The following is a 13,933-nucleotide window of genomic DNA, read 5'->3' as shown; positions in this document are numbered from 1 at the left end:
TAAAATAAACATCTTGACGAATAGCTCCAGCTGCTGCAAAATTCCTCATATGCAGAGAACGTTCAGGACATCTACAAATCTCGGAGGCACGTTTAGCGGACTAAAGCATGTATTCAAGAGCTGATGACTATTGCTTTTGATATCTTTCAGATAGTGGATTTCGGATTTAGGCGAGTATCAATCTATGTTTATGCAGTCTGAACTTGTAGCGCCATTGTTTATTAGAATGACTGAAACCAACGAGCTTGATAAGGCCTGTTTCAGACGGTCACCCCATACGGTTATCACGGCAACCTCAAAAAAGCCTCTCTGGATTTCTCCTACCAACAAAACCGGAAGAGGCGATTCAGTTGACAGTTGCTTGCCGGCTCGTAGTAACCAATCGAACAAACCAATCAAGGCGATGGATCAAGGGGCAACCTCCTCAAGCAGACTAAAGGTACGCAGGTAAGTAGAAGTGACCCTTCCTTCGCCAGCATGATACGTTTCGTATGTAGCATGAATCTATTTTCTGTTGTTAATGGTTTAGTCCTGCACCACGATGAAGAACTGGGTTTTTATTAAAGTTTGACACGCTGTTAGTCTCGAAGTCCCAATGGACTGGACGCCCCGTACACAATGTCTCAGGTCTCGAGCTTTCTTCGACGTTTTCTCGATGCCAGGGAGGATAAAGAGCATCCGGCGATTTCCTTTTGTCAATGATCATTACTGCCAGATATGATCTGGCCTACAGCCTCCGCCCACGCTGGTCGACTAAATTTCCCAATTCCTGTGTTTTAAGGTGTCCGCCAACCTTAGACCTTAATCAACTTGCGTCGTTTCACGCTCTGTACGCTTCTTCTACTTGTATAGTTCGACCATCTTAATGCTTTCCAAACATCCGGGAATGGCCATAATGGTACCGTTCACCCTACACGGTTCAAGTTATAACAAAGAAAATCCTCCCCAATTTCTCGTCAGACTCGGGTGTACATATTAATTAGAATGAACCTACTGATGGTAACCGAGACCGATACGCCAAAAAACATCACCTGGAGGACAAGTGAAAAAAGCGCAGGGTTAGACGGACTGAGGCGTTTGGGACACGTGTTACGTACGGAACACTGGAAAGGTTTAGCAGCACCAATCTTTTTTTCGTTGGCAGGTGATACCTGCACTATTGTGCTTGGGCCAGGGTCAAAAGGCATCTGGATTCAACTTTCTTAACGCAAAGCTTTGGCTTGTGGATGCGAATGATGACAGCTACAAACATATTCAGCATTCTTTCCAGTCTTGACATTTATAGGCTGATCTTAAGGACTGTAGCAGTAGTGACAACGTTCCGACTGTTTATAGGTTTCAAATCCAGTTTACACCAGATGGGTAATGCGGTTACCACGTTCTCTGACAATTACTAGCGTGCTCAGCCATTACAGTGGCTTTTTGGTTGAGCATCTCAAGCAAGTACGACGAAATCTCACTACAAAACCATCCTCCTACTCGAAAATCTTATGGTCCGTTCAGACCGCCTACCATAGTCCAAGTTCAGCCACTAAACACTACCAAACACCCAGTGACCGAGGATAACAGTTTAATTCCGCTACAGAAACGTGTGCTCAAGCTCAAGCTTGCTCTGTATTAATCTCTTCTTCAGAAAAATGCACCAACTCTTTTCCATTAACAAGCACTGTGATCCAGCCGGCCTAAATAGCCTCATCTCAGCTCACCAAGTATTAATTTGCCAAAAAAGTTGTGGCCAAGCAACAAGTCTCTTTTCCATTAACAAGCACTGTGATCCAACCGGCCTAAATAGCCTGATCTCAGCTCACCAAGTATTGGTTTGCCAAAAAAGTTGCGGCCAAGCAACAAGCGATAAGCAGTGAGTGAGTCCTTTTGACAGAAGGGAGATCGAAAGGAGTACACAAGTATGGAACCGCCGGCTTTCCCACTTAAACTCTTGACAAAAACAAAAGATAATCACTTTTTGGTATACGACCGGAGCTTAGCCCCCAGATGAAGTTTTCTACAAGCAGTCTCTGCAGAGCACGAACTGACCGAAACTTTTCTGACTTTCTTGATACCAAAGTGGATGTGTATAAAAGCCTGTACTTTTCCCCATATTTTCAGCTTTTGTCAGAGTTGCTGTCCTCCCGATCAGTTCAGAGTAGACTGCTTACTTTAGCGAGCATACCCTCATTTGCAAACTAATTTGGTTTTTCGAGAGACTCACCTGGAACTCAGCTGAATCTGTTTGTGATGTTCCCAGGCAACTGAATGTGCTGCACCAGGCTGCATCATGTTTCAGTCACTACGATATTCGAGGTATCGCGATACATGTATATCTTTGTAATGTACTACTCATAAGGTTGCTGACGGATTTTAAGCAACCTTATGAGTAGTACATCACAAAGATACACTGCTTACTTTCTTATGAGCCACANATGTACTACTCATAAGGTTGCTTAAAATCCGTCAGCAACCTTATGAGTAGTACATTACAAAGATACACTGCTTACTTTCTTATGAGCCACAACCAGCTGCAATTGGCCAATCACCAAATGATCGTGCTGCTTCTGACGTCCACCTCAAAGCTGACATAATCAAACTTATGAAGTGGGTATCAGCAACAGAAACGACTCTTATCCGGGAGTCTATTCAGCCTGCAACAAGTGACAACGCACTCTCCTAAGTAAAATGACTTACCTTAGCGTACTCGCTGTTACAAAACCAGTGACCTTGAAAATCCGTAAAATTGGATTTCCTTCCGCATTCCCGAAACCTTAACCCTGCTGCACTGCCTCTACCTCACGTCAGATTGATATTAGTATATTCTATGTAAAAAAAGAAGAACCTGGTCTGTCAGCTACTTCATTTTGGCTGAGAACTTAACCTCGAGCACATTCACTGGGCACGACGTATCTTCTAGTGCTCCTACCAAAAGGGATGTCATTCAGGACTTATCCGTACTGTTCACTCGTGTTTTCAATGCTCCAACCATCATTCCGAAGGTATGCACTGTTTCCAAGTGACTGTCCCTCCTTGTGGGACCGAACTCCACCCCTGCCTACGAAAGAAAGCTATGAAACTACTTTTCATTCTGAATATCTCCAACACTTTCCACAGCTAACTTTCCCAAGTCAATTAGCTAACTTTTGATAGCCTCAATTACTGACATTCATCTTCCACGTTGTAAATGTTTGTGTTGTATGGCTGGAATTCTCATCTGCGCCACCCTATGAGTCCATGATTCCCGCGCGTTCAAAAAACGAACGTTCTCAAAAATGTACGGGCTAAAGTCTCGAATTGTCGAGACGAAGTCAGCACTCCCTACCATCAATAATTCAGTTACGTCAAGTAGTTTTGCGAACAGAATGCAACAAGCCACAACCCACCAAAAAGCCCCCGCCCCTGCCAGCTAAAACCGCTTGGTCGTGAAATTTGGATTGAATTTATCTTTCGAGAGATCCCAAGCAAAGATCGTTCTGAATAGCCCGTGAAGCAAAATACCCTGCCAACAGACATCAAGATGATAAATTCGTGCACTGGACATTTGCGTATTCTGATATTAACAAGGCATCTGACCAATGACATGACGGTAAGATTGTCCCTACCCATGTGATTAACTTGGTGTATGTCCGTTTGGTGTTTAAATACCACAAGCTGCCTTCTGCAGGGATGAGGCCGCTGGTGTTTGGTCCATTGAAATTTATTTCACTGGCTAAGCTTGTTCCAGAAACGACCACTATAGAAAATAATTAGTTTGCGGGATATGTAGTGTTCACAACAAAATCAAAGATCGTCTAGTGGAGTTAAGCGTCTGTGGCGCTGCCTGACTGGGAAATCCTGAAGAGTGGGTCAATTGATCGTCACAACCGACCCAGTTACTGGGATGTCGTTCCGGCAGTAGTGCACACCAATCACATCGCTCAAGTGTGAACATGATCACCTGTTCTGACGCGGAAACTCAGATGCGTCCAACGTGCACTGGCGGAGTAATGGTAACACGCCCGCCTTACATATCAGATGTCCGGAGTTCAAACCGGGGAGAGATCAGTGATGTGCACTGTTGATAAAAGCGAAACTCGAGCCAAGTGCCTCCCCTTTTGATGTTGGCTCACCAGAATGATTGCGCCAGCGCAGGAAGACTTTTCAAAAGAGATTGATATGAATGTGAACCATTATTATTATTTACAGAGTCAGAAAACCCATGACGTTTATTTGCTTTCCAAAGACCGCTTGAAGGGACAGGCTAAAAGTGGCACACCTGTGTAACTTAGTTCCCGGCCGAGCAACCACCTCATAACAGCCATCACTTTTTGGGGCCCTACCATCGAAATACGCTGCGAAGAACAGACCAGTTTTCCGTTGTGGATTGTCTATTTAGTCGACTGTTTTTTTAGAAAAAAGCAATGAGCAACCAGCCACAGTTCGTGTTAATTGATGCAGTAACTACACTAGGGTGCACTTCAACACTTATTCATATGCTATCCACGTGAAGACTTCCAGAAGTTCAGGGTTGATATCACCACATTTAATGAGACCTGGAATATTTTCACCACTGTGCCGGTTTTTCAGTTCCTTAAGAAGCCACCAGTTATGAAAGCTAAAAAAAGAACTTTCCAGAGGTGAGTTTGCGTCCAGAACATCCACTGCTAAGTCTGTCGCGTGCACAGTTACAAGCCTCCTCCTTGAAGTGACTACATAGAGTAACTGGCCAAAAACGGTCCTCTCTAGAAGAAATTCTACTACTGATACACGTTTAATGGGCCAAGCAAGTGGTTTATTCTGACGATTGGTAACTATGGCGACCGACCCTTCCAGAGTGAAACAGCTAAAAGTACAGGACTGTGTGTGCAGTCTCTGAAGGTTACCATAATATCGTCACACTATGCACCATCATCATCATCATGGTGTTGCAGGCTGAACACGCCCCCGGACAGTATCGGTACTAGAGTTGTTCCTCTTTGAACAGACCAACCCATCATAGAATACCTCTTGGAAGAGGCCATGCTGGTTTGGTACCTTGAGGCTTCTCTAGACATCTCCGAAAAGACGACAGCTGCGCCCATGAAAAATTTGCCGATTTTGCCACTTCGAAACACAGTGGACGTTCAACCAACAAAGAACACCTTTAAAGGGCACAAAATAAGCATTTAAACTTTGGTCTTCATAAACATTACAACTCGGTTGAAAGCTCTCTTAACCTTTGCAATTGTATGACTTGAAAAGACCTTGCCGAAAACATGTTCGTCAACCCATCTGTGTTCTTATTATAAATGGGAATTTTCGGAATAGGTTGAAAGCCTCAAACCATTAGGACGGGATCAATACAGTGGTAAGGTTCATGGTACTAGGATAAAGTGGAGGTCCCCAATCAAATAAAACAAACTGTAGGACCAATGTGTTACTGAGCGGTTGTTTTAACCTGGCTATATCGTGCAGCCATTGTTCAGTAAGGACAGATAACTATCGATTTGTATATTCTCCCACCTATGGTTTCATTCCCGATATGATCTCACTGGAGCTATAGGAAAGGAAAAAATAAAAATAGCTTGACCCATATGAAGTTGAAGTCGTCATAAGGGTTGTTACTCGAAATTAGAAAAGTGGTACAAAAACCGCTGCCTCGTAATGTTCTGAAGAACAAAGGCTGACAATAAGTCCACGGTGTCACTACCACACTGCACTAGTACAACTCGATCACGGACGCACCAAGGGGTTGTATACCTCATGCATCCTTCCAGCTGAACTATTCTACTACGCACATACAAAGCTGGCACACGGTCTCGGATACGACTGAATTTTTCAGCAGCACAGTGGAGGAAGGCAGCTAATGATGTGCATTATCGAGCTTTTGTGTGGATTAACAACATGACCAGTCACGACGAACACGATATCATGAATTCAAGTAAAAACTGAACGCCGAACCTGGACTTTCTAGGCAACCCGCTATCAGATTGCACGTTGCAGTTTAGATAGGCAAGCAGGTCGAAATTCTTCCAATTCCCATCGATATCTGCCTGTAGAGCAGAATAGGAACCTTGTCGTGTGAAAGAGCCAGAGAGAATCGGTCAATTCAGACCTGAAACGGAATATGGAAGGACTCTCACCCGGATTTTTTTCATATCCTAACCGTTAAGAGACCAAGGAGAGGAAGCTATTTCTCCTTCGCTTACCATTCAAAGTAGATCCAGTTTTTGGCTAGTTGAATCAATGCCAGTAAAACACCAACATCGTCAGATTATCTTAATACCATTAAGAATGAGAACATATTAATGAATTTAGCTTTACCCATGAGTGCCTATTTATTCACGTATCATTAGAACAAAGTGTGGCGAAAAAGCGTGAATCCTGTTATTTTTACCAGGCTCAACTATCACAACTTTACGTAAAAACGCATTGCAGCCACGTGCTGCGTTACGTACAGTCAGCAAGTTCACTCACACATGTTTCTGAGAAAGCTGTTCAAAACGTTAGGTCACTTGAAGGCGACAACGACCATTGGTACTAATACCTTCGACAGAATCCGTCCAACTGGCTTCGCAATGGCTTGGTCATACGGTTTACCAAAATTGTGGCAAGCCCCATGTTCGGCTCTCCGTAACGTTCCGTGACCTAAGGACTTTCCGGAACCCATAAGAAGAGGAGCAGAAGTGTGTTCTGAAGGATACACTCAATCTCATCGAAAAGGTTGTAGGGAAGACGGGATGTTTCAGACGTGTCCTTGATTCACTTACACTCATTATTGTGCCACCGGAAAAGAACCACTGATTGTAATTGAGACTAGATGGACTGCAATAGGAGGTCAGCATCCCTAATACTACTCCCGGTTCAACGCCAACAAGAAAACAATGCAACAGAACGGTGGTGTCGCAGTCGGGTTCCCTCCTTGCAGATTTCGTGGGCAAACATGAGACCTGGTCACTATATTTCCCAATCCACCGACTTACAGACTTGCCGCTAAGCTGGCGACAAGCCGCGCCTGCAACAGATAGCATAATTTCCACCTGTGTCCAGAAGTCCTCCAATTCACTCCATCTTTATTTCCATTTTGCCCCAAAAGCTGAATACACTGGCCTGGTACATACCCTCGATGTCGATATAGGTAAGAAAAAGGACTGAATTATTTACGCAGTGCATAGAAAGCAGGCATGGACAAGATAATTCGCTCATTTCGACAATTTTGACTCACTAAAATAGGGTTGAAACCTGGCGTATCTCTAAATGTACTTTCACACGAATAATCGCAACCTAGAGCAGATGGTTGCTACGATAGGCTACCCAGAGTGATTCATACTAAGAAACTATGCAGTCCGTGAAAATACGAACTACGAGATATTCCGCAGAGTAGAAGTAGGTCCACCTAAATCACATTTAAAGTAGACTCAGTGGCCCTATTAATTACCAGAATGCTAGGGAATGCCATTGATTGCACCAACAAAAACGTTATTCTACGCTTCGGTTACGCCACCACTGTCAACGGGATTCAACTGTCAAAACCCACTACGAATTTCTGGACGTATTTGCTAGCGTGCTCACGCCAATCACCTTGACCGTACAATGAGGGGTTTGTCAGACCCAGTACGCGTATAAAACCCCACTTCATTGATTAAAAAAAAGAATACAAGCAAGGGCATTGCCAGGCCACATCTAACCGGGACTGATCATCCTACGGAAAAAGCAAATGTCAACCATGTTATCCATGGGACACCGTCAAATAGATCGTGGACAGCTATAATGAGAACGTTATACTGTTGTAAGGCCGTTACAATCCAGTTGGGACCCACAGCTCTCTGTCCCGATGACAGTTCGAACTTGTATCGAACAACGAAAAGCCGTGCTACACCTCTACAGTTGACAAAGTCATTTTCTCTGAGCGATCCCTTTATCCGTGAACAGAAATTAACAGTCGTTCAGCTACAGCACTTTTTCGGTGCACAGCTGTAATGCGAAGCGAATGGCGTACGAGGGCTGAGGTATTGCTGTGTTGTCTAAGCCTAAACAGGAGCAGTCGAGATGCAGAGGTTGGGTTCCAATCACGGACTTTCTGCTAGTCCCCTAACCACTGATCTAACTCGAGCTAAACACACATGGCTGTTGTGGGTTTCCGTACAAATCCGTATATCTACATGGTACCGTACATCTCACTGTGTGAAGTGAGCCAAAGTCATGAAAAACGGATAGACGAGGATAACGAGTTGTAGAAAGTCAAAGGAATAATCGAGATTCAGCACTGATAAAAAATATATAAGGAAATAAGCTGCAGATAGGGTTGGGAAAATATGCACAAAACTGAGTACACAGAGGATATATAAATCAATCGACTATTCCTTTCTCGGCCTACCAAGTGTTCCACCACTGTTCTCTAGACATTCTGAGATGCGTCTCGACAAACTGGAACTGACCTCACCTAGATGAACTGAGTTCAAAGAAGCGCATGCAGTGCGAATATTTGTGCGTAATTCCTCCAACTTCTTCGGAGGTGGGTCGTATACTTTGGAACCCAAATAGTCCCATAGGAAAAATGTCATGGGATTTAAGTCAGGAGACCTTGTAGGCCATTCGAACAAGCCACCTTTTCCGATCCAATGTTGCGGAAAATGACTGTCCAGCCAAGACTTGACCATGACCGCGCAGTGCGGATTCACCGTATCATGCAGAAAATAAATCCGATGGCGCACATCATCTGCAAGAGACTTCAAGTAGGGGCCAACAACTGTGGAAAAACAATCCACTAGACGTTGAGCGTTGAAACTTCCATCGAAGAAGTAAGGGCCAACTAACGTACGATTGTGAAGTCCACACCACACCAGTAATTTCAAGTTATATTGATGATGATCATCTACGCTAACCTGGGAACGAACTGAACTGTACTGGACTATATGATGGTGATTGACCACTCCATGAAGGTTGAACACAGCTTCGTCAGCGAACAAAATATCATTAGCCATGGTGGGCGTCTCAGACAGTTTGCCCAAAAACCACTGACAAAATTGCAGACGGCTCTTTCGCGCATCATCCGTAAAACGTTGGATTATATCCCACGTATGGCGCTTGATCCCATATAACATCAGTGTACGACTCACAAAAGCGCGGCTAACACCGAAATGTTCTGCCAGCTCAAGATTTGTCATCGATGGCTTGTCACGTGCCATGTTTGCAACAACTAATCTCAGCTCTGCATCACGAGGAGACGATCCTTTCCGCGACCGATGAGCAACAGACCCAGTTTCCTGGCATCGCTTCAGCAACTGAGTCAAATATCTGTGAGTTGGCTTACGTCTATTCGGATGTCGTCTGTGATATTCATTGCAAGCTCCTCGGAGTGAATGACCACAGCGGTAGATTTCTATGAGCTCCTCCATTTCGGCCTCAAGCCACATGTTTTCAAAATGTACAATTTCTGGGGTTTATGACATGATGATACGCTCCACCAGTCGCCTAACCAACCAATCTGATGCAATCCGACTGAAATCAAAATAAATGTGTTCATTAAAAGACGAATGTTCGGAAACAGTAGATAAATGGCCTATTCATTAACAGAAACCACGATTAGATGTTAGGAGAAACAGCCAGCAGTTGGACACAAATATGGTTCAGACTCTCACACTCAATAATATCACAGACAAAATACGCTAGTTCAGCTGGGATCCGCTGTTGCATTTTTCATGACCACACGAGCTGAGTTTGAGAAACTTTTGTCGGAGACATGAAGACGTCTCAATTCCACCGCCCGCAGCGGCCGAATCTCAACCATATAACAAAACAGCACGTAGCCTGGTACACAAACCCCTTGAGGTTCAGCGATATGTCGCTATGTTTCTCAAATTAGCAAACGCGATCCGAGTCTTGCAGATTCACGCACTGATGCCATTTACCACACTATAATCGGGACTTACACAACTTCGAAGATACAAAAAACATTCCGAAAACCCAAGTGGCTGTTTGGATTGTGAGCCGTTTGTTCATTGGCTGCATGAGCATCACCTTACTGTTTGTACGTGCAAAGTGCACGCCAAAGGACTGGATGACTTCGGTTTAGTTAATCCCCAGACAGGGGCTATGTAGTCTGCATAATCCAGCTAGACAGTGTTTTTATCAGCAGCTATTTGAACGCCAAAGTTCTGAAAACCTCTTAGAGGTAACCTCATTATCCACCTTATCAAGACAGTAAATAGAAATGGAGAGGAGGCCTTACAAGCCGGAACCCACTTCTTGGATAGAATTTAAATAACTCTCCACATAATCTCATGCACCCGAAAGTCCGAGGGTACCAAATACCTTATCTTATTGATTAACTTCCGGGGCACTCATTGTTGTCTGTGCTGTGAACAGACGGGTCAACACACAGTCAACACAGTGTTCGACCCGGCAGTCGAGGTATAATTCAACCATCATCACGTTATGAATGTCATGGTTGTACGAAGGCTGGGATACTGCCACGGCGCCCACACCGAGACGGAAGGACGATTAGGGTCCTCAATCAAAGCCTTTGGCTCAAAAGCCTAAACTCAAGGCAGCGGTGTTGGGCTGGAAATTCAAGTACATTATTATTTTTAGGGGAACGAGTCCTTCTTCAGTGCAGGTGGTCACACCGGTTCGATCCTTGACGGTTTCACTCACTGGCAGTTTCTGGTGGCCGGATCAATGGAAATAATCTGCAGGCATTTCCAGCATTCTTCGCCTCTCTGAATCCCTTAGCCGTCACGGTCAGCGTGCACGCTGGGCTTCATTGGACGTCTGATGGCTTACCCGGTTGCATTCTTTTCTGAATCGGTGAGAACATCTTCCCGAGAAGGAGGCAGCGCCACTATTCTGTGAATAGATAATCGTTCAGATCTGGCACTACTTCTGTGCCTAGCTGCTTTGCCAACGGAAGGAAGCATGAGGGCTTGGATACTGCCAGGTGGCCCAAGCCTAGACAGGAGCAGTTGACATACTGAAGTTGGGTTCGAACCAAGGACCTTCCGGTGGATAAGCTGGCGCCCTAACCACAGGGGTAGCTCGAGCAAGTGCAAGTATCAAGTGCTTGAACGGACCTGGTAGCACCATACCACAGACGAAACTCCCGGAACTATGCACGGATAGGGAGATCTCGTTCCAGTAGGAATAGACATTCGACCGCAGAGTAGATGGAAGAAAGTTCAGAATATCGTTCTGACAAATCCGTTCAACTTCGGGATATGCCAAGCTCCCAGTTGCTAAGTAAGTTTTCCGCCCCCTATGTGGCCCTTGAAAGCGAAGAGCCATTCTGGAGGGGTGCGTGGTCGGAATCCAAAGAAGTGTTCCAAAACGACCGGCAGTCAGTTATCGAGCACTACCGGCAGCTGATGACGGTGGTCAATTGAGGTACGTAGCTGGCACGCTAAAGGATGTTATGATGGTCAGTCTATTCAACAGAGTTAGTGCCTGGTCTTTGTCTTCAAAGATGAGGGCGACGTCATCTGCGAACTCCAGGTTTGGATATGTAGAAAACGTATCCGGCCCGATGATGTCTAACTGGAACTCCAGACTGACGAGGTGCGAACCAGCGACGGTTTGAACACCGAAGTTTTGATGACCTCTCAGCGTTCACCTCACAGTTCCATTGATGAAGCTGAACGAAAATGGAGACAGTAGTTATCACTACCGGATATCGCTTCTTGTTGGAAAGCTTGCAGACATCCTATAACACACTCCTACACGTCCGAAGTACGTGAATATAAGAACTGGGTTATGTTATTTTTGAACATCTATTGAACAAATGTAGGTAAGGGCAATGGCCTAACGATAGAATCTAAAGCATCATTGAAGTCAAGGAACACCAAAATACATGACTTGCTCTAACATCTGTCGGTTGAAATCCCACTTGATGTTCAAAGGTCGATATTTTGCGTGCAGCCATAAAACGACGAGCAATCAGTAACATCATGAGCCTTGTCACGACGGGAAATGAACTGACGGCCAGACGGACGTTGATTGGGGATACAGCAGCGTCCTTAAACAGGTGGAAGATTGTCTGGACCTGGAGCACGATGGCGCTCGGACACTTCTGAGGCTGAAGAGGGGTCCATATTCACAGCCCATGTTCCTGTTAAAAGCCGACAGTTCTGATTGGAGGTAGAAGGTGGTCGACTGAATCATTGTTAGAAGCATTGTGTTCAAGGCTCCAAATGTTCTCCTTTGCCAGATACCAGTAAGCCATTTTGGTGCTCGAGGAGCTCGAAAAGGCTCAGTGGTTAAGGCACCAGATTACGGACAGGAGGATTCGTAATCGAACTCAACCACCAGCTTCTCGACTGCTCGTCCAGGCTTGGACAACCTGGGAGCATCCCAGCCCTCGTGCCTCTTTCTGTTGACATGCCAGCTGGGCACCGTAAGGGTGCTACAGCTGAACGATTCAATCCACTAAGATTCCCGGTCTGCAGGGAGAAAAATCGTTCAGCTACCACAATCAACCGGTGCCTAGCTGCCATGCCACCCGAAGGAAGCACGAGCGCTGAGATATTGCCAGGTCACCCAAGCCTAGACGGGGGAATTTGAGATACGAAGGTCGGGTTCGAACTACGGACCTTCCGTGCTCTAACTACTTGAGCCACCTCGTAGGAACGCTTAGTTTAACCTGGCGTCTGATGATGCGTCGAGTTGAATTGTGGTTGCAACCAGGAAGAATCTGTCGCTGAGCAAAGCCACACTCCTATCAGAGATCCAGTGTTGGCTGGCTCGTAGCGCAGGTAGAAATTGCAGCAATGAGTAATGCTTTGGATACCTACCTCCAGTGATCGTTAACACGCGAAACTGGACCAACCGGCACACGTTGGAGGTGCTTATGATAGGTTTGTTTGATTGCTGGTACTCTCAATGGCTAATCGAGGTTGGCGCAGACTTGTGAAGAGCAATGAAAATGAGCGACGGGAAAGTGCATGGGTACAGTCCATGTAAGTATTCCAAAAACAGCGGTCAGTGGTGACCGACCCTCAGCATTGGTGATCGATGACGATGTGACCAATAAAGATTCGGGGCTGGTTTGTTGGGGTCAAACGACTTCCGCTGTTGCATAAGCAGCTACTTCAAAGGAACCATTTCTAGTCAACACATATCTCCAGCAGACGCTGTACGTCATGTGTCTAATCCAGGATGACAATTCAGTTGAGCCTCAGCAGCGCTAAGCCAACTTACCTGAGCGTTCATGTCACCAACAATTAAAACCATATCTGAGCTCGTAACACGTCGTAAAAGAGCACTTAGGACGTCTTTGGCGCACTCAGAGCTGGTCTATCAGGGCGCAAGCAAAAAACAATAAACAGGGGCGGTAGAAGGTAATAAGGTTATCATTCAGCTGTAAAATCATTTCGGTGCCTAGCTGCCGTGACACACGAAGGAAGCAAGAGGGCAGGGCTACTGTCAGGTTGCCCAAGCACACACAGGGGAAGTCGAGATGCAGAAGTCGGGTACGAACCATTAACCTTGCACTCACGCTCTAACCACAGCCATATTGCCCCTTTGCTAGTTCAAGAGCACTCAACTTTCAAAGACTCTTGGTGTGAAGCTGCCATCTCATCCGCGCGTACGGCAGTGATGCATCCATGTTGAACAGTGATGTTATGCTATCGATGGTGATTCCACCGGCAATACAACCTACTACACCCAAGCAAACGGCAAGTGACAATTTAAGGTATCAATCAACGCCATTGACGTTACCCAACATGCGCCATACTCCTCCGGGGTATATGTTTTGCAATATAAAGTGGACCGATAGATTTCCGGGGCCAAACTACTCTATTATCAGTCGTTGTCCCTCTCCGAGGTCTAATACTCCTCTGTCACTGACAGTTGTGCGTACGAGGCTTCGTTTATCAAGCACCTTGCCACTGGACTACCTCATCTCCCCTCTACTGACATAGGCTTGTCAAGAGGTGACGTCTATGCTCTCCAAGCGCTGAGGACATGCACATACCTTTTTCTATGCCCCCAC

The 13,933-nt window shown here is 45.5% G+C and overlaps 2 protein-coding genes across 2 annotated transcripts; one reads left to right on the top strand and one right to left on the bottom strand.

The window, feature by feature from the left end:
- Positions 1 to 226: 226 nt before the first annotated feature.
- On the top strand, positions 227 to 6,974 carry T265_05080 (hypothetical protein; the record flags this gene model as incomplete). Its single annotated transcript, XM_009169997.1, has 2 exons — positions 227 to 447; positions 6,932 to 6,974. The coding sequence occupies 2 exons, from the start codon at positions 227 to 229 to the stop codon at positions 6,972 to 6,974; spliced, it is 264 nt and encodes an 87-aa protein (XP_009168261.1).
- A 1,329-nt stretch (positions 6,975 to 8,303) lies between these two features.
- On the bottom strand, positions 8,304 to 9,362 carry T265_05079 (hypothetical protein; the record flags this gene model as incomplete). Its single annotated transcript, XM_009169996.1, has 1 exon — positions 8,304 to 9,362. The coding sequence occupies one exon, from the start codon at positions 9,360 to 9,362 to the stop codon at positions 8,304 to 8,306; it is 1,059 nt and encodes a 352-aa protein (XP_009168260.1).
- Positions 9,363 to 13,933: the final 4,571 nt, after the last annotated feature.

This window comes from Opisthorchis viverrini (genome assembly GCF_000715545.1).
Source record: "Opisthorchis viverrini unplaced genomic scaffold opera_v5_92, whole genome shotgun sequence".
NCBI classification, from domain to species: domain Eukaryota; kingdom Metazoa; phylum Platyhelminthes; class Trematoda; order Opisthorchiida; family Opisthorchiidae; genus Opisthorchis; species Opisthorchis viverrini.
This window is presented reverse-complemented; position numbering and strand designations above follow the sequence as displayed.